General features: G+C 51.6%; 1 protein-coding gene across 8 annotated transcripts in view; it reads left to right on the top strand.

Annotated features, from left to right (window-relative positions):
- MYH6 (myosin heavy chain 6) overlaps window positions 1-17046 on the top strand; it is a 28743-nt gene extending 11697 nt beyond the window's left edge. For 7 of the 8 annotated variants that reach the window (XM_072761220.1, XM_072761221.1, XM_072761217.1 and 4 more), the window contains 25 exons: window positions 62-371; window positions 1243-1313; window positions 1594-1681; window positions 1768-1885; window positions 2033-2156; window positions 2399-2535; window positions 4089-4344; window positions 4478-4720; window positions 4870-5046; window positions 5317-5462; window positions 5708-5798; window positions 7738-8127; window positions 8440-8566; window positions 8646-8764; window positions 9155-9351; window positions 9886-10069; window positions 10259-10424; window positions 10567-10691; window positions 11605-11913; window positions 12162-12365; window positions 13488-13613; window positions 13820-14095; window positions 15697-15792; window positions 16489-16623; window positions 16970-17046. In XM_072761220.1, coding sequence (XP_072617321.1) covers window positions 62-371; window positions 1243-1313; window positions 1594-1681; window positions 1768-1885; window positions 2033-2156; window positions 2399-2535; window positions 4089-4344; window positions 4478-4720; window positions 4870-5046; window positions 5317-5462; window positions 5708-5798; window positions 7738-8127; window positions 8440-8566; window positions 8646-8764; window positions 9155-9351; window positions 9886-10069; window positions 10259-10424; window positions 10567-10691; window positions 11605-11913; window positions 12162-12365; window positions 13488-13613; window positions 13820-14095; window positions 15697-15792; window positions 16489-16623; window positions 16970-16993 — 4239 coding nt within the window. In that variant the 3' untranslated portion in view covers window positions 16994-17046. Of the gene's footprint in view, window positions 1-61; window positions 372-1242; window positions 1314-1593; window positions 1682-1767; window positions 1886-2032; window positions 2157-2398; window positions 2536-4088; window positions 4345-4477; window positions 4721-4869; window positions 5047-5316; window positions 5463-5707; window positions 5799-7737; window positions 8128-8439; window positions 8567-8645; window positions 8765-9154; window positions 9352-9885; window positions 10070-10258; window positions 10425-10566; window positions 10692-11604; window positions 11914-12161; window positions 12366-13467; window positions 13614-13819; window positions 14096-15696; window positions 15793-16488; window positions 16624-16969 lie in introns of all 8 variants that reach the window. The other variant, XR_003236342.2, reaches the window with a different exon arrangement.
- The last annotated feature ends 1492 nt before the right edge of the window (window positions 17047-18538 follow it).

Here is an 18538-nt window from a genome sequence, read left to right as displayed (position 1 = left end):
GGACTCTGGAAACCTGGGAGTGCACGCAGTGATGCTCTCTCCATCTACCCCCTGCTCTCAGCCCATGGGCATCATGTCCATCCTAGAGGAGGAGTGCATGTTCCCCAAGGCCACTGACATGACCTTCAAGGCCAAGCTGTATGACAACCACTTGGGCAAGTCCAACAACTTCCAGAAGCCACGCAACATCAAGGGGAAGCAGGAAGCCCACTTCTCCCTCATCCACTATGCTGGCACTGTGGATTACAACATCCTGGGCTGGCTGGAGAAGAACAAAGACCCACTCAATGAGACGGTGGTGGCCTTGTACCAGAAGTCCTCCCTCAAGCTCATGGCCACACTCTTCTCCTCCTATGCTTCTGCTGATGTCGGTAAGAGGGCAGCTGCTGCACTGGGCCAGAGCAACTCTGAAGTTGCCAGGGGCCAGGGTCCTGCTGCTTCAAAGCACAGAACCCTAGAGGCAGAAGGGATGGGGTCAGGGGATCTCACAGCAATCCATGTGCACCTGATGTGTAAAAGGGCCACTTTGTGTTATGGATATTGTTGTACATGTTGAGTGTCTCCTCAAGATTGTGAGCAACTGGAGGTGAATGAGGGTGGCACATGAATTACTGTGCCAGGCCCATTGTAGAGCTGTGCCTGAAGGAGGTCTCGGTAAATGTTGAGAAGATCACTGAATATCTGGTAGAACAAGTGAGTGTCCCATTCAGAGAAAGAAGAGAAAGGGTGTGGAGTGGACAGAGGAGGAAGAACTACAAGAAGGAAGATAGACCACGGGAAGATGTAAGCATGAAAAGTAGGGTTAGAAGGTGGGAGAAGAGCACTCATACTATTTCAGCACCTACTAGGTGGCAAGCAAGCTTCTTTAATCTCCATCCCAGCTATTAGAGGCAGTTATTGTTCTCCTTCTGGAAAAACCGAAACATGGAGAATCACTTTTTTTTTTAAGAGATGGCATTTTTTAAAAAATTATATTTTTTTATTCATGAGAGACACAGAGAGAGAGAGAGAGAGAGGCAGAGGGAGAAGCAGGCTCCATGCAGGGAGCCCAATGTTGGACTCGATCCTGGGGCCTCAGGATCACGCCCTGGGCTGAAGGCAGGTCCTAAACCGCTAGGCCACCGGGGCTGCCCGAGAATCACTTTGTGAAGTCACATGGCTAGTGAGCGGCAGAGCCCTGCCCCTGCCTGAGGATTCCTTTGCTTTCAGACTCTGGCTCCTCATCCCTTCTCTTATTATTAGGGGACAGCAGTAAAGGCAAAGGAGGCAAGAAAAAGGGCTCATCCTTTCAGACAGTGTCAGCCCTCCACCGGGTAAGAAGGGCCCAGAGAGGCCGGGGCGGGGCGGGTGTGGTGGGCACCCAGCCCTTTGGCTGTATCACCCTAATCTGATTCTCTGAGTCTGGGGAGGAAAGAAGCTATATGGTCATTTGGTGCATGTTAATAATATACAAGCCTGAACTCACATCATAAATTATGTGTAAACACTTGGTCCCTTGGAGAATTCTGGAGACAGGCTGTCGGGGGCCCAGGGCTTAGGGACCAAAAAGATGATCCCTCTGGCTCCTGACTCCCCACTCTCATCCACCCCCAGGAGAATCTGAATAAGCTTATGACCAACCTGAGGACCACCCATCCTCACTTTGTTCGCTGCATCATCCCCAATGAACGGAAGGCTCCAGGTGAGTGATGAATAAGGGTCTAGTCTGGGGAGGGCACTTGGCATCAACTTACCCTGAGGCCGACACCTTCTCCTCTTCTGCTGCAGGGGTGATGGACAACCCCCTGGTCATGCACCAGCTTCGCTGCAACGGTGTGCTGGAGGGCATCCGCATCTGCAGGAAGGGTTTCCCCAACCGCATCCTCTACGGGGACTTCAGGCAGAGGTGGGTACAGAGGTGCCCCCAGAGTTCAGGGAACAGGGGGAGCTGGGGCAGACCTGGTGGGAAGAGTAGTCCACAGGTGGCCCCAAATGCTGTGGGAAGAGCAGATTGGCGCAGAACGTGGGTGACTCAGGGAACCTCCCTCTCCAGGTACCGCATCCTCAACCCAGCAGCCATCCCTGAGGGCCAGTTCATTGACAGCAGGAAAGGGGCAGAGAAACTGCTGGGCTCCCTGGACATCGACCACAGCCAGTACAAGTTCGGCCACACCAAGGTGGGTCTAGAGCCCCACAGGGATGTGTACCCACCTTGAGCAGAGCAACTGAGAGTTTGGAAAGCAAACCTCTGATTCTGGCTTCCTGTATTAACTCAAGAGCTGGAACCCAGGCTTCCTTTCTGTCTTGTTTTTCATGTTTCACTCCTGAGGTCTAGAATATATGCATGATGGGTCCCCTGGGAGCTTAGCACATCCAACTCTCTTCCTCCACCCTTCTCTGAGGGCCCTCTCGCCCACAGGTGTTCTTCAAGGCAGGACTGCTGGGGCTGCTGGAGGAGATGCGGGATGAGAGGCTGAGTCGCATCATCACCCGCATCCAGGCACAAGCCCGGGGCCAGCTCATGCGCATTGAGTTCAAGAAAATTGTGGAGCGCAGGTGAGGCAAGAGAAAAGGTGAGGCTCACCCAGAGATGAAAAAGGCAGACAAGCAGTGCTAACTGGTGTGACTCAGAAGACCTGAGTTCAAATCCTGACTTCACTACTTATTAGCTGGCTTAAACAAGTGACTTTACCATGCTAAGTCTCATTTTGAATTCTTTAAGAAAAGACAATTCACCATAAGGAATGCAAATTAAGTTTCAATGAGATACCATTTCAAAACACTAACTTGACAAAAATTGAGAAGTCTGACCCACTGCTTACAGGTATGTAAATTAATGCAACCTCCCTGAAAAACAATTTATCATTATCTTTTAAAGATGGGCAATTGCAGGGGCACCTGGCTGGCTCAATCCATAGAGCATACAACTCTTGATCTCGAGGATATGAGTTTGAGCCCCATGTTGGGTATACAGATCATCCCTCCCCCAAAAAAGATAGTCAATTGCATATGTTCCAATTCCACTCCTTTTTTTTAACTTTTTTTAAAAGATTTTATTTTATTTACTCATGAGAGATACAGAGAGAGAAAGAGAGAGAGAGGCAGAGACACAGGCAGAAGGAGAAGCAGGCTCCATGCAGGGAGCTCCAGGATCACACCCTGGGCCGCAGGCGGCGCTAAACCGCTGCGCCACCGGGGCTGCCCCTCCAATTCCACTCCTAAGAGCATTCCCACAGAAACTCCTGCATATGTACAACATGGGACAAAAAAAAGAATCTTCATAGCAGCATTGGCCAAAATAACAAAGATCTGGAAACAACGCTAATTTCCATCTCCAGAGGAATGGGTAGAGTGATATAGTTGTTCACTGGAATATTATAAAGCAATGAAAGGAGGGACTTACAACCACATGGTACAATGTGTTTGAACCTCAAAAGCAGATCCTTGAGTGAACAAAAGCAAGTTACAGAAGGATATATACAGTGTAATACAATTTTATTTCCAGTGTAATACAATTTTTAGAAAACTCAGAGATAATAAAAATAGTGACACATACATATATGGTTAAAGTATGTTTTTAAAAAGTAAGGAAATCAAAAACATAAGATTCAGGGTAGTGGCTGCTTCTGGTCGGGGGACCAGGAAAAGGGATGAGGAGGAGCCAACACTGGCAATGCTCTAGTTGTTGTTTGAAGGATCAATAGGTTCATGTGTAGTCATTTTGTTTCATTCTTCACAACTTACAGATATACTATATTCTTACATGTAAAATATAATTTTTAACATATTTGTGGTTCTTATGGGATTAGAAACACTGAACTTAGTAGGCAGTCTATGAGTAGTATAGCTTTCATTGCTGCTAACACCCCAGTAGGGAAAATATAAGCTGCCCTTTTGTTGAATTCCTCAATTAATAAATATTTATTGAGCAAGTCCACATTCAGTGTGGTAATGTTAGACTGGGGGTACATATCAAGGCAACAACAGGGCTCTTGCCCTCAGATGCTTCTGAGCATGTTTAGATGTGCTGGGAGCCAAGTACAGTTCGTCCCATGCTTGGGAAGTGCTCTTTCAGAGTGCCCCTTCCTGTTTCCATGTTTCCTTGCCAGGGATGCCTTGCTGGTAATCCAGTGGAACATTCGGGCATTCATGGCAGTCAAGAACTGGCCCTGGATGAAGCTCTACTTCAAGATCAAACCACTACTTAAGAGTGCAGAGACAGAGAAGGAGATGGCCACCATGAAGGAGGAGTTTGCACGCATCAAAGAGGCACTGGAGAAATCAGAGGCTCGCCGCAAGGAGCTGGAGGAGAAGATGGTATCCCTGCTGCAGGAGAAGAATGACCTCCAGCTCCAAGTGCAGGCGGTGAGGCCACGCAATTATCTCTTCATCCCTCCCCTTTCATCCCCTGCATTATAGCCCATCTCATCTCCAGGAACTAAGACCCTGGATCTCTCCTCTATAATCACCGGCTCTCCTCTCTGTCCTCTTCTCCCAGGAACAAGATAACCTCAACGATGCAGAGGAGCGCTGTGACCAACTGATCAAGAATAAGATCCAGCTGGAGGCCAAGGTGAAGGAGATGACTGAAAGGTTGGAGGATGAGGAGGAGATGAATGCAGAGCTCACTGCCAAGAAGCGCAAGCTGGAAGATGAGTGCTCTGAGCTCAAGAAGGACATTGATGACCTGGAGCTGACGCTGGCCAAGGTGGAGAAGGAGAAGCATGCAACAGAGAACAAGGTGAGGGCAACTCCTTCTGGCTCCAGCCCAGGTCTCCTCAGGATTCCCAGACCACAGTGTGGTCCTGGTCCTTGGCATTGGACATCCCGATAGATGTCTCCAGGCTGATGACTTCAGACCCTAAAGGGAGTGGGGTTCTTGTTCGGCAGGTGAAGAACCTGACAGAGGAGATGGCTGGGCTAGATGAGATCATTGCCAAGCTGACCAAAGAGAAGAAGGCTCTGCAAGAGGCCCACCAGCAGGCCCTAGATGACCTTCAGGTTGAGGAGGACAAAGTCAACACACTGACTAAGTCTAAGGTCAAGCTGGAGCAGCAGGTGGATGATGTGAGTAGTAAGAACCATGCTCTGGCTCTCTCAGATGAAGATTTCAGAGGCAATATCCTGATACCTAGAACTAACTTCTCTGACTCCTGGGGCCTCTTTGCTCTTTGAGGTTCATCACTAGGCTGGGGCTTGGGATATTTTGTGCTTGCAGGGATTTCTCTGCTGGTTTGCCCTCCAATCCTACTGGACTTTGAGTTTAGATGGGGCGGAAGAGCATGCACTGTGGATCTCAGGTTTCCTACACCTTGTTTATTATCTTCTCCCCACCAGCTGGAGGGATCCCTGGAGCAGGAGAAGAAGGTGCGCATGGACCTGGAGCGAGCAAAGCGGAAGCTGGAGGGTGACCTGAAGCTGACTCAGGAGAGCATCATGGACCTGGAGAATGACAAGCTGCAGCTGGAAGAAAAGCTCAAGAAGTAGGAATCTGAGGTGGCTGGGAAGGGCTAGTGGAGATATCTGGCCTGAGGGTTAGAACACAGGGTGCTGCATCCCCACTAGCTAGCACTGTTCTGGTCATAGTGTGAATGAGGAGGTGAAACAGCCCTCTTGCATTCACCCTCTGGGCTAGGGAGGAGGGGATTGGTCCTGGAATCCCATGGCAAGAGAAGAGAATGGGTACAAAGGAAGGAAGACCATCTGTTACCCTCTACTTCTTCTCCAGGAAAGAGTTTGACATTAATCAGCAGAACAGTAAGATTGAGGATGAGCAGGCACTGGCCCTTCAGCTGCAGAAGAAACTGAAGGAGAATCAGGTGAAATTTTTCCTGGTGCAGCCAATGGGGAGCTCAGTGGTGAGGCAGCTGAGGTTACAGGAGCTACCTAGGGCTCTAGACAGTATATAGAACTCCAGGGAGCCTTGGAGACCCCACCAGCCTTCCCCCATTTGAGCAATGATGTCTTATTTCAGCAGAGCTATTTGGGGAGGCAAACAAGCCTACCAAAAGGTTCTGTTGCTAAGCTATACCCTACCTCATGGGCGTTTGCTCCAGCACAAATAACAGCGTTCAATTCTCCTCTCACCCTTCCCCTAGTACTTCTCCCCTCTGCATGGGCATGAGAAGCGCCTTCATGGACCCCCTTCCTTTGGGATGCTCTGCTTATACTCTTCACAAGTACTGATCTCATGATTCGCAGTAAACTCCCTAAGCAAGTCACTTCCCCTTGTCGAGCCTCAGATTCTCTTCTCATCCATGAAATGAGATAATAACACCTGCCTTACAGAGGACTAGAGGAGATAATGTTTTAAAACCATTTTGTCAGTGAGCAGTCAACCAGCCACCAGCAAGAAGGTGTTCTTTTGTTTTCTCCATGGCCTTCTTGTCCCTCTGCAGAAGGAGAGTAAATAAACAGCCACAATCTCCCTTACCTGAATTTTAATGAACTTTAGTCCTGTATTTGTCAGAAGAGCTCTGGAAGCAAGGAAGGCAGGTCCTATCATCCCCATCTTATAGCTGTGGAAGCTGTTTGATCAGGTCTGGACATAGTGGCCCCAAGGACAACAGGTACTCAGCCATTAGAGGCAGGGCCTTATCCTCTGATTTTCTGGTAGACTCTGGCTACTGGAGAGAGCTGATCTCCCCTCAGCATTTGGGGCCCATGGTTCAGGCCACAAGTGATGCACGAACACAGTTCTCCTTGTTTGAGGAACTGCTCAGGAACTGGCCTGACCTTCAGTGAAAATTTGCCCTCCCATTTTCTTGGGTTTTAGCCAGAATATCAGGATATTCTCCAGGTTCTTCTGTTTGGGTCTAGGCAAACTCTTCAGCTGTTAGACCAAGAATAACAGTGCTGTTATCCTCATCAGGTCTTGGCAATGGGCTGTGGCTCCTCCTTCTTCTTGCCCAAGCTCTTGCACCCAGTACCACCTTCTTCATCCTGGGAGCAGAGGCATGGTGGTCCTCTCTCTCCTGCTCCCAGGACCCACCCATGCACATTCTGATAACATTCTGATAACATAGCCACAAATGCAGGGACCCCACTGATTGATATTCATCTTTGCTCCTGGCTGGTCAGGGAACAGATCAAAATGACAGATGGGACAGTTTCCCAACTTAGTCAAGCCCAAGGCTAAGGCCAGAAAAATGAGGTAGGGGCATGGTAATGATAAGGGCAACCTGCTTATACTTTCCTGGCCTGGAAGGAAATAGTCAAGGTGGAACCCACCCTAGGCATAAATAAATAAAGCAAGCCCTGGAGGGTGAAGACTATGGTTGACATGACTTCCTGGTTAACTTGGAGGGTTACAAAAGTTTTGATTGTTTCAAGGCATATTGTTGCAAATATTTGTAAGATACAAGCACAGGCTGTCCTGCCTTAGGTTTAGCTGAGCAGAGCCTAGTGAGTCTGTGGAATCATTGAGATTCAGATCTCACAAGATCTCTGAATCCCCATCTGAACACAGATTTTCAGACTAAGTCTAAATGCCTTGAGGATTCAGCTTCGACCAAATTGCTATTAATGGCCCATGCATTACAGAATGTCTAGCAGCACCGTTAGCCTCTACCCACTTAGATGGCAAGTCATGGCAAATGAATATGTCTACAGACATTGCCAACTATTCCCTGTGGCACAAAACTTTCCCTAGTTAAGCACCATTGCTCTAGAGGGACTTGAATGTTGTAGAGCTCTGGGGTGGTGGCTCCGATGGAAGGCTCCAGGTGGTGGGTCTGAGCTCTCTGCATCCCGGCCCAGGCTCGGATCGAGGAGCTGGAGGAGGAGCTGGAGGCTGAGCGCACCGCCAGGGCCAAGGTGGAGAAGCTGCGCTCAGACCTGTCCCGGGAGCTGGAGGAGATCAGCGAGCGGCTGGAAGAGGCCGGAGGCGCCACGTCCGTGCAGATCGAGATGAACAAGAAGCGGGAGGCCGAGTTCCAGAAGATGAGGCGGGACCTGGAGGAGGCCACGCTGCAGCACGAGGCCACGGCGGCGGCCCTGCGCAAGAAGCATGCCGACAGCGTGGCCGAGCTGGGCGAGCAGATCGACAACCTGCAGCGCGTGAAGCAGAAGCTGGAGAAGGAGAAGAGCGAGTTCAAGCTGGAGCTGGACGATGTCACCTCCAACATGGAGCAGATCATCAAGGCCAAGGTGGGCTGCCTGTTCGGGGTCCTCGCTGCCTTCTCCCTCACAGTGGCCTTCCTTCCACACTCTCTGCCCTGTCTTCTCATTGTCGCTCCTTCATCACCCCTTGGTCTCTGTCTCGCTTCCTTCCTTGCCCTCCCTCCACCCACAGCTCCTCACTGTCCCTCCTTTAATTCATGTGCCTCCTTCAGACCATGCCATCTAGCACCTCTCTGTTTCACCCCTCTGCACCCTGTGCTCTCCCCACCTTGGCCCTCCCTTCCTTTCTTTGGTCCACCCAGCCCCTCTCAATGACAAGTTGTCCCTTACTGCCTGAAGGCAAACCTAGAGAAGATGTCCCGGACACTGGAGGACCAAGCCAATGAGTACCGCGCAAAGCTGGAAGAGACCCAACGGTCCCTCAATGACCTTGCCACCCAGCGAGCCAAGCTGCAGACCGAGAATGGTGGGTGCCCCTAACCAGCCCTGCACCACCAGTTGCACCCTTCCATAGCCCACAAACTCTCTCTTGTTTCCCCCTCCAGGTGAGCTGTCCCGGCAGCTGGATGAGAAGGAGGCACTGATCTCCCAGCTGACCCGAGGCAAGCTCACCTACACCCAGCAGCTGGAAGACCTCAAGAGGCAGCTGGAGGAGGAGGTTAAGGTGAGGCCCAGCTAGGGTAAAGTGGGACAGGCTCAATGGCAGCCCAGGGTAATCAAATTATATCAACACCAAGCACGGAGCGTAGAGGCTGGAGAGAAGCCTCTGTCAATGGTGGAAAGGCCCCCAATCTCAGTTCCTCTACACTCCAGCTAAGCCACACCTGAACATCATGGAATGCCTCTTTCCTTATTTCTAAGGGGTGCAGTGGTTAAGCTGGAAAGCTACTCCAAGATGCTGAAATCCATACCAGCCTTCACCCTGAATGAGGCCAGGCTTGTTTGAAGTTCATGGATATGAAAAGGATCTAGAGAATCATGGCAGGGGGTGGGGACATTCCCTCCCACCTTCCTGGGAGATAAGCCTTCCTCCCGGCGGCCACCCCCTCCACAGGCAAAGAATGCCCTGGCCCATGCACTACAGTCGTCACGCCATGACTGTGACCTGCTGCGGGAGCAGTATGAGGAGGAGACCGAGGCCAAGGCCGAGCTGCAGCGTGTCCTGTCCAAGGCCAACTCGGAGGTGGCCCAGTGGAGGACCAAGTACGAGACAGATGCCATCCAGAGGACTGAGGAACTCGAGGAGGCCAAGTGAGTCCCAGGCAGCCTGCCACCCTGATTCTAAGGGAGGAAGGAGTAAGAGGATCTGGGGTGGGGACAGGCAGAGTGGACATGGGAAGGACATCTGCAAAGGGTGGGAGAGGTCGGGGGGTAATAGAGGTGCTTGAAAAGGAGCCTGGATCCTGGCCTCTGAGTGAACCTGGCTGGCCCTGACTCACTTCCTGTGACGCATGAGCTTTTGGCTCGGGTTATACCTGATGCTCACGTATAAGACGAGCAAAAAGCTTGTTGGTCAGAGGAGCTTCCATCGATCAGCCTGGTGTGGGGAGCAGTGGGGGCTGCCACCCAGATGCTGCTACACATAGGGAGGACATCCTGTTCTAGGCACCTGCAGGCTTAGATTGCTTGAGGCTGGGTACCCAGCGCCTTAAGGGCTGCTTTGGTTCCCAAGGAGCTATTGGGAGGCAGGGGGAGGATTGGGTCACCCTGATCTGGGGAGGAGGTGGTTCCAGGGCCTATTGTTTCCGGGTAGAGTCACACCCACACACTAACCACCTTGGGCAGGAAGAAGCTGGCCCAGAGGCTACAGGACGCAGAGGAGGCCGTGGAGGCTGTCAATGCCAAGTGCTCTTCACTGGAGAAGACCAAACACCGGCTGCAGAATGAGATCGAGGACCTCATGGTGGATGTGGAGCGTTCCAATGCAGCCGCCGCAGCCCTGGACAAGAAACAGAGGAACTTTGACAAGGTGGGCCTGGGCTGGGGGTCTCAGCCAGGGGCAGAGCTGGAAGGCCAGCGTCACCATAAAGCCAGGGGCCTCCTCCTTGGGGGCAAGAGGGGAGGAGGCTGAGCCCTGCTGAGGGGCTGGGGCAGCCCTGGAGAGGGTGAAGTGCTGGGGCTGGGAGAGGGGGCTGTGCAGTGAGCCGGGTCCCCACAGATCCTGGCCGAGTGGAAGCAGAAGTATGAGGAGTCGCAGTCAGAGCTGGAGTCGTCACAGAAGGAGGCGCGCTCCCTCAGCACAGAGCTCTTCAAGCTCAAGAACGCCTATGAGGAGTCCCTGGAGCATCTGGAGACTTTCAAGCGGGAGAACAAGAACCTTCAGGGTGCGCTGGGGCCTGGGAGGCTGGGGGCGGGGAGGTGGCTGGGGGTGGTGTTCTCATGTGGCACCACCTAGGGGCTCCAAGAGGGGTGCCTCCCCATTGGACCATGGCAGCCCCCAACTGAATGGACTGGCCCCTCCCCCAGAGGAGATCTCTGACCTGACTGAGCAGCTGGGAGAAGGAGGGAAGAATGCACATGAGCTGGAGAAGGTCCGCAAGCAGCTGGAGGCGGAGAAGCTGGAGCTGCAGTCAGCCCTGGAGGAGGCAGAGGTGAGCCTGGCTCTGCCCACACCCCTACCCAGTACCCTCTCCTACCCATGCCCTCTTGTCTCTGACTCTCCACTCTCCTTCACCTCAGGAGCGACATGACCCCCAGCTAAGGAGAAAATGTATTAGCTCCTTTTTTTCAGTCTATCCACTAATCTGATACCCATGACTGCAAAGCCAAGGTTTGCACCAAGGAAAATATCACAGTCCGATCATAGGAGAAAAGGTTATGTTTCCTACCATGTTTATAAAGTTGAAATATGGTCGTCATAATAACCCCTCTGATCATGGGAGTGTGGGCTTCAGAGTCAAACAGATCTGAGTCTGAAACTTGACTTCGAGACCTCCACTGTGTCACTGGGCAAGTTTCTTTTCTTTTCTTTTCTTTTTTTTTTTACTGGACAAGTTTCTTAACATCTCTGTACCTTAGTTTCCTTATGCCCAATGGAATTAATTGAACATACCTAATAAGATTTTATGCATGATTGTTACTAAGATTAAATGAGGTAACAAACGTAAGCACTTCATCGTATTTGCTATTGTCACTGCTCATCTTTATAGAACCTACAGATAGCCATGAGTTTGGGGTCTTCTTTTTTCACTGAAGGGTAAGTGACCTAGGAAACAAAGAGGAAGTTTGGAAAGTGTGCTCATAAAAATCTCTCCCTTTTCTGTGATATTTAGACGGTCAGGATTATGCAGTTTTAGTGCTAACAGGTCTTGGCACTTGAGGCTGAAGCGATTTCCTTGATAAAGGAATCTCAGGGCATCCTGCACTTCTTCTGCCAGGGCATCCCAGACCTTCCTCTCCAAGCCATAGCCCTCGCTGATACCCTACATCTTCTTGGCACCCCTCCCCACCTTGCCCTGTGCTCTTACTATCTGTCCCCAACCCTCTCTCCCCACCTTCTCCCAGGCCTCTCTGGAGCATGAGGAGGGCAAGATCCTCCGGGCCCAGCTGGAGTTCAACCAGATCAAGGCAGAGATCGAGCGGAAGCTGGCGGAGAAGGATGAGGAGATGGAGCAGGCCAAGCGCAACCACCTGCGGGTGGTGGACTCGCTGCAGACCTCCCTGGATGCGGAGACGCGCAGCCGCAATGAGGCTCTGCGGGTGAAGAAGAAGATGGAGGGCGACCTCAATGAGATGGAGATCCAGCTCAGCCATGCCAACCGCATGGCTGCTGAGGCCCAGAAGCAAGTTAAGGGTCTCCAGAGCTTGCTGAAGGTACATGGAGACTCCCAAAGCAGGAAGTCCCCTTACTCGGAGATGGACTAGCCTCCATGTGGCCAGGTTGGGTGGTGGTACCCCATTACAACAGCAGGTGCCTCCTGGCCTCGGCTACTGCAGAGATCTCCCACAGGCCCTCCTGACCCAGCACACTGGGCTCCCCACTGGCATCCAGCCTAGCCTAACAGCCTTCTGATGGACCCAGAGGCCAACCTGTCTCTCATACCCACCCTCCTGATCTACAGGACACCCAGATCCAGCTGGACGATGCAGTGCGTGCCAATGACGACCTGAAGGAGAACATCGCCATCGTGGAGCGGCGTAACAACCTGCTGCAGGCCGAGCTGGAGGAGCTGCGGGCCGTGGTGGAGCAGACAGAGCGCTCCCGGAAGCTGGCGGAGCAGGAGTTGATCGAGACCAGTGAGCGGGTGCAGCTGCTGCACTCCCAGGTGAGGCAGTCAGGGGCCACATGGAGAAACCTGCTGAGAGGCAGAGCCCAGGACTCCTATAGGAGTTCTGAACCAGATGTTCTGACTGAGCACATCCAACCGGGATGGCCACTTACTTCATCTCTTGGGCCGTCTCTCATCTGTCAGTCGTGGCTGTCGGAAACACTGCCTTGAGAAGGTGTCATGACTGGTTGGTGCTGTCCACCAAAGTCACAAATCTGGGAGTAGTGGAATGCCTGCTGTTATTTGACAGTGCTGACCTAGAGGACAGCCCCCAGCTTGCTCTGTAAAGATGACATCTGGGGAGTTTAAATGCATCTACACACAAACCAAATTCTCGATGGAACACCATTTTTTTGTAATCCCAGACACCCTGTCATCAGATGTTCTCTGCAATGAATTTTTGTGCCCGTCTTGCAGCAGGTCTGTGGAGCTTTTTTCTGTAATCTAATATGTGTGGGAATGACATCATGCACTGACCCCGTCCCCTCTTCCTTACTCTCTGACATTCTTTCTGTAACTATAATCATTTCCAGGATATTGTCCTGGTAAAAACGTTGTTCCCATTTTCCTTGGAATATTTTCATGCCTCTAAGTAGACATGTTACTAAAGATGTCAGAAGTAGAATTGACGACCTTTCACTGCTTGAAGTCTATCTTCAGAGCTGAGCAATTTTAGCTATAACATCTAGAATGTATCTGTGTTCATAGGAAAAGGAAAAGTAGATACAAAACATAAAATAATAACAAAGGATACAAGGAATAAACAAAAGCAAGACTTTTTTTTTAAAAATGACTAGTTTTGGGGGGCACCTGGGTGGCACAGTCCGTTAAGCCTAAACTCTTGGTTTTTGTGGGTCATGATCTTGGGGTCATGGGATAGAGCGCCATGTCAGGCTCTGTGCTCAGCATGAAATCAGTTCGGGATTCTCTCTCCATCTCCGTTTGCCCCTCCTGTTCATGCATTCTCAATCTCTCTCTTATTTATAAAGGTTTATAAATAAACCTTTATAAATAAATAAATAAATAAATTTTTAAATGACAGTTTTAATTTCCTGTGAATAAAGATATAGAATCAAATAACAAAGTATATATTTGATAGTTTTCTCTACCTACATCTAGAACACCAGCCTCATCAACCAAAAGAAAAAGATGGAGTCAGATCTGACCCAGCTCCAATCGGAAGTGGAAGAGGCGGTACAGGAGTGCAGGAATGCCGAGGAGAAGGCCAAGAAGGCCATCACAGATGTGAGTGACTCCTCCCTTTCCCGCCCCCACTAGTGACATGAACAAGGGCCCTGGTCCCGGCCAGGCCACTGTGCCCTGACAAGTGGACTCTCCAGCTGCATGGGTTGGTGGGCCTCGGGAAACAAGCGCCAGGATGGGGCAAAGGTGATCCTGGAGGGAGAAGGGGCCACAGGTCCTGTTCTCTTACACGTTGCTCCTGTCCCCAGGCTGCCATGATGGCAGAGGAGTTGAAGAAGGAGCAGGACACCAGCGCCCACCTGGAGCGCATGAAGAAGAACATGGAGCAGACCATCAAGGACCTGCAGCATCGGCTGGATGAGGCTGAGCAGATCGCCCTCAAGGGTGGCAAGAAGCAGCTGCAGAAGCTGGAGGCCCGGGTGCGGGAGCTGGAGAATGAGCTGGAGGCGGAGCAGAAGCGCAATGCAGAGTCAGTCAAGGGCATGAGGAAGAGTGAGCGTCGCATCAAGGAGCTGACTTACCAGGTGTGGGCATGGTGGCTGCTCTGGGGGGCAGTCAAGAGTGGATGTAAAAGCGCTTCCCCAGCCCCACTTCCTGGCCCCCATGCATAGCCACTTACCAGGAATGCCACCCAACCCTCTGGCACCTATTACTTGAGAAGCTGTTTTTAGATTAATTTTCTTTCACATTCCCTGGAGTCCACTAGGCTTGAGTCCATGATTTCTTCTAGCAAATGCAGAACCTACCTCTACTTCCTGAAAGCTGGTTTTTTTTTTTTAAGATTTTTATTTATTTATTCATGATAGACATGGAGAGAGAGAGAGGCAGAGACACAGGCAGAGGGAGAAGCAGGCCCCATGCAGGGAGCCCGACGTGGGTCTCGATCCCAGGACTCCAGGATCACGCCCTGGGCCAAAGGCAGGCACTAAACTACCGAGCCACCCAGGGATCCCCCTGAAAGCTGTTTTAACCAGCATTTCCTCCATTTTTTGTTTTTGTTTTGTTTTTTAATAACCCAAGTGCTACCTTGAAGTCTTTAGTACAATCCACGGAATCATTCTATCAGCCCAAGAAGGAAGGACACAGTATGGCACTTTAGGGATAAAGGTCGGGGAGGGGAAAAGATTCCAATCTTCCATGGAACTTGTGGGACATCAGATAGATGGCTTTTGATACATGTTGATGATCCCAAAATGTTCTAAGATCTGCACCTGCATAGCTCAGAGCTTTTGACCTTGACCTATTATTTTCACAGTATGGCTGAGAAAGGACAAAGAAAGAGGGTATTGGTCCCTTTGATAGCTGGATATGAGAGTTGTGAGAAAGAGCTACAGCTATAGAATGGCAAATCTGTTGTGTACATAAGCGGAAGTGGCATCCTAGCACATACAACAATGTGGGAAAAAAAAAAAAAAACGATGTGGAGATAGAAATGATCAGGTGACCTTAGGGCCAGTGATCCTGATGCCCAAATCTGCCCAGTGCAATATACGTCTGATAGGTTAGAATGGTGTGACTATGACAGCATCGCTTCATTCTGTATTCTTCATTCGGCCGCTCCGCTCACTCTAAAACCACTGACTGGGACGCCTGGGTGCTCAGCGGTTGAGCATCTGCCTTTGACCCAGGGTGTGATCCTGGGGTCCTGGGATCAAGTCCCACTTCCTGCATGGTGCCTGCTTCTCCCTCTGCCTGTGTCTCTCCCTCTCTCTCTGTGTATCTCTCATGAATAAATAAATAAAATCTTTAAAAAATTAAAAATAAAATAAAAAAATAAAACCACTGGCCAAGAGCATCTATGGTGCTCCAGGCTGGAGCTGGAACAGCCTCAATGTCTCCATATTATCAGATGAAGGAATTCCATTTTTTTTCTAGACCCCTTCCCTCACTTCCAGCTTTAGGGCCACAGCCCTCTTGGCTTTTCAGGTCCAGACTGAGGACCTTGCTGTGGCCCTCTGACCTACAAGTCGAGGCAGAGATGGAATTGCCCAGCCCTGTCTTTGACCTGGCCCATTGGAGGGAGGGCCAGCTAAGGCCTGGGGAGAAGAGTGGTGTATTAAGGGAGGGAACAATGATTGTACTTGCTCCTCCCCCAAATTGGCTTCTCCCATCCATCCACCTCCAGACAGAGGAGGACAAGAAGAACCTGCTACGGCTGCAGGACCTGGTGGACAAGCTGCAGCTCAAGGTCAAGGCCTACAAGCGCCAGGCAGAGGAGGCAGTAAGTTCATGGTTCTCTCCATTCTCTGTCAACACACCTCCCATGTGTGAGAATGGACAGGTGGCAGCCTCAGCACAGGGACTGGACATTTCACATGTCTCATGTACTCAGAGCTGTGTCAGGCCCTCTAAGCAAGCAAAAGCAATTCCTACAAATTGCTTGTAATCCACACACCACTAGAGCCAAGAGAAGGCACTATAGCTGTGAAGCAGGCCAGGGGGCCAGAGGGTGCTGAAGGCTGGAAGGTGGCCATGGAATTGGCCCCAGGAGAGGACCTGACCAGAGGGCAGCAGGAAAGACTCTGGGTGGGCAGAAAAGTGTGAAAGGAAAGTGTTGATGAGCACACATGTAAGGGAAACCTCGGGGTTGGGAGCATCTATCAGAGCCACGGTTGGCCATGTGCCATGAGGCTGGATTCTGAATGGGACTGGACCAGGCAGCATGTGATTCACCTCGGGCAGTGGGTGGCCATGAAGGATGGCCACCTGGATGCTGGGCAAGTTGAGGAGGGTGCCAAGCCAGGAGCAGGATACCCTTGGCAAGGCTGTTGTTGTAGGAACATACTTGAGGGGTGAGAGCCCTGAACCCCTGGCTCAGGGACAGGGAATCCCTCAGACTGGGAGGCTGGAAATGTCCACTTCCCCCGCTTCCCCTGCTGCCTCTCACCTCATGGTCCCTGTCCCCAAACCCCCACAGGAAGAGCAGGCCAACACCAACCTGTCCAAGTTCCGCAAGGTGCAGCACGAACTGGATGAGGCGGAGGAGCGTGCTGACATCGCCGAGTCCCAGGTCAACAAGCTGCGAGCCAAGAGCCGCGACATCGGCGCCAAGGTGGGTCCCTCCACTGGGCCTCACTAGTCGCCCCGGGTCAGCACAGCCACCAACACGGGCACTCCTACCTATGTTGTGACGGGCCTGGGAGGTGTCCCACAGCACCTGAACCTGAGAATCCCCTTCCTGGTCACAGCAGCCCATACAGACCGACCGGAACTCTCAAGAAAGCCCAGCACCACTCCCTAAATGAAAAGGGCTACTAAGTGAGACCCACAATCCCTGAGGCCAGAACCTCTCCCTCTAAAGGCATCCCATTTAGGCCCCTGAGAGCCCTAGAGATTCTTCCTCACACTCTTCCTCCTTCTTGCCAGCTGCCCCCTCACACTTTTTATTCTTTTCTCAGCAAAAACTGCATGATGAGGAGTGACACTGCCTCAGGAACCCCACTCTTGCCAACCTGTAATAAACATGAATGCCAGACCTGCCTGTGCCCTGTCCTTCCTGCCGCCAGCCAGGAGCTGTCTTAAGGCTCCCGAGAGGAAGGAGGCCCTGCCCCTGTGTCAGAGCTGTGGGAGCCAAGGCATTCCACATGTACAGAGGAGGAGGCCAAGGCCCAGAGCAGTGAGCTGTCCTCCCTGAACCCTGGTCAGTAGGAGAGAAAATAAAGGTACCAGAAGGGTGAGCCAATTCTATGTGCTAAGAGAGCTTTAGTGTCAAAGCTGAAGCTCCCATCCACCTACCCCAGTTCTGGGCTGCAGGGCTTAAAGGTGTCCTGGGACACCTGTTCCCCCCACCAGATGAATTTCCCACTGATGCCAGGAGAGGCTCAGGACTCACCGGGGGTGGAGGTTCATAAAGGACTTAGCATAGGTCCCATTCTGGCCAGCCCATTCTGAGTAACCCATAAGGAGCCCCAGGCACAGTCGGCTGGGGCCCAGGTCTGACCTCAGCCTCTGTGATCAGCACCTCACCATGAGGGGATCCTGAGACTCTGGGGCCAGCTGACACTGGCTATATGGGTGGGCAGGGACATCCCGGGAGCCTCTCAGGCCCTGGTAGGACTGATTCCTGAGCCGTAGCAGTGCCTGCTCTCCAAACTACCCCCAGTCAAGCTCTCTCGTAGCATTCGCTGTGGGCAGTCATGACTGTCATTCACTAGCCTGTCTCCTTCTCAGGCTGTGAGTGCCCAAGAACAGGCCTGCCTGTTACCTCTGGATCCCTGGAGCCCAGCACAGGGTCTGCACACAGGAGAAGCTCAGGAAATGTTTGCTGAGGTGCTAGCAAGCTGGGAGAGCATACCTACTGGTAGAGGGGGCTGGAGATGAGGCCGGGCCATTTTTTTCTGCATTACCGGGAGCTCAGTACCCTGTACCTGGATAGGTATTAGGCAAGCTAGGTTCTAATCCCAGCTGTGTCATAAGTGAAGAGGTCACTTCCTGCAACTGGGCTTGTTTTCTCTTATGTGAAATGAATGAAGTCATGGGACCAGCTGATATCTAAGAGCTCTTCCAGAGCCAGCATTTCGAGTTCTGCCCTCATCTGATGTCGCAGGACAACCTCTCTCTCTCTTCTCTCTCTCTCTCTCTCTTTCGCGCGCGGTCTACAGGCCGAGTCTTCCCCGCACCACAAGGGGGAGCTCCACACACGCACCTGGCCCCCAAATGGGCTAACAAACCTGTGTGCACAGATGTGGCAGGTGGGCACTTCCATGGGGAAGGCTTGTGCCTTTTCAGACATGGAACTCTGGGAGCCCAGCCACCTGGCCCACCACACAGTAGCCTGGCACACAGAGATTATGGAGAGGAAATCTGGTGTTGAAGGAAGTCTTCACACCTTCAGCCTAGCCTCCCTTCCCCAGTGCCTAGACCTGGTTGCAGAGGAGGGACCATGACCTGTTCCAGGCAGCATTTTTGTCAATCCCCTCTGGCCTTCCTGATCTGCCTAATTTCTGGGGAAGAAAAAGACTCACCAG

This window comes from Vulpes vulpes, chromosome 6 (assembly GCF_048418805.1).
Source record: "Vulpes vulpes isolate BD-2025 chromosome 6, VulVul3, whole genome shotgun sequence".
Lineage (NCBI taxonomy): Eukaryota > Metazoa > Chordata > Mammalia > Carnivora > Canidae > Vulpes > Vulpes vulpes.
This window is presented reverse-complemented; position numbering and strand designations above follow the sequence as displayed.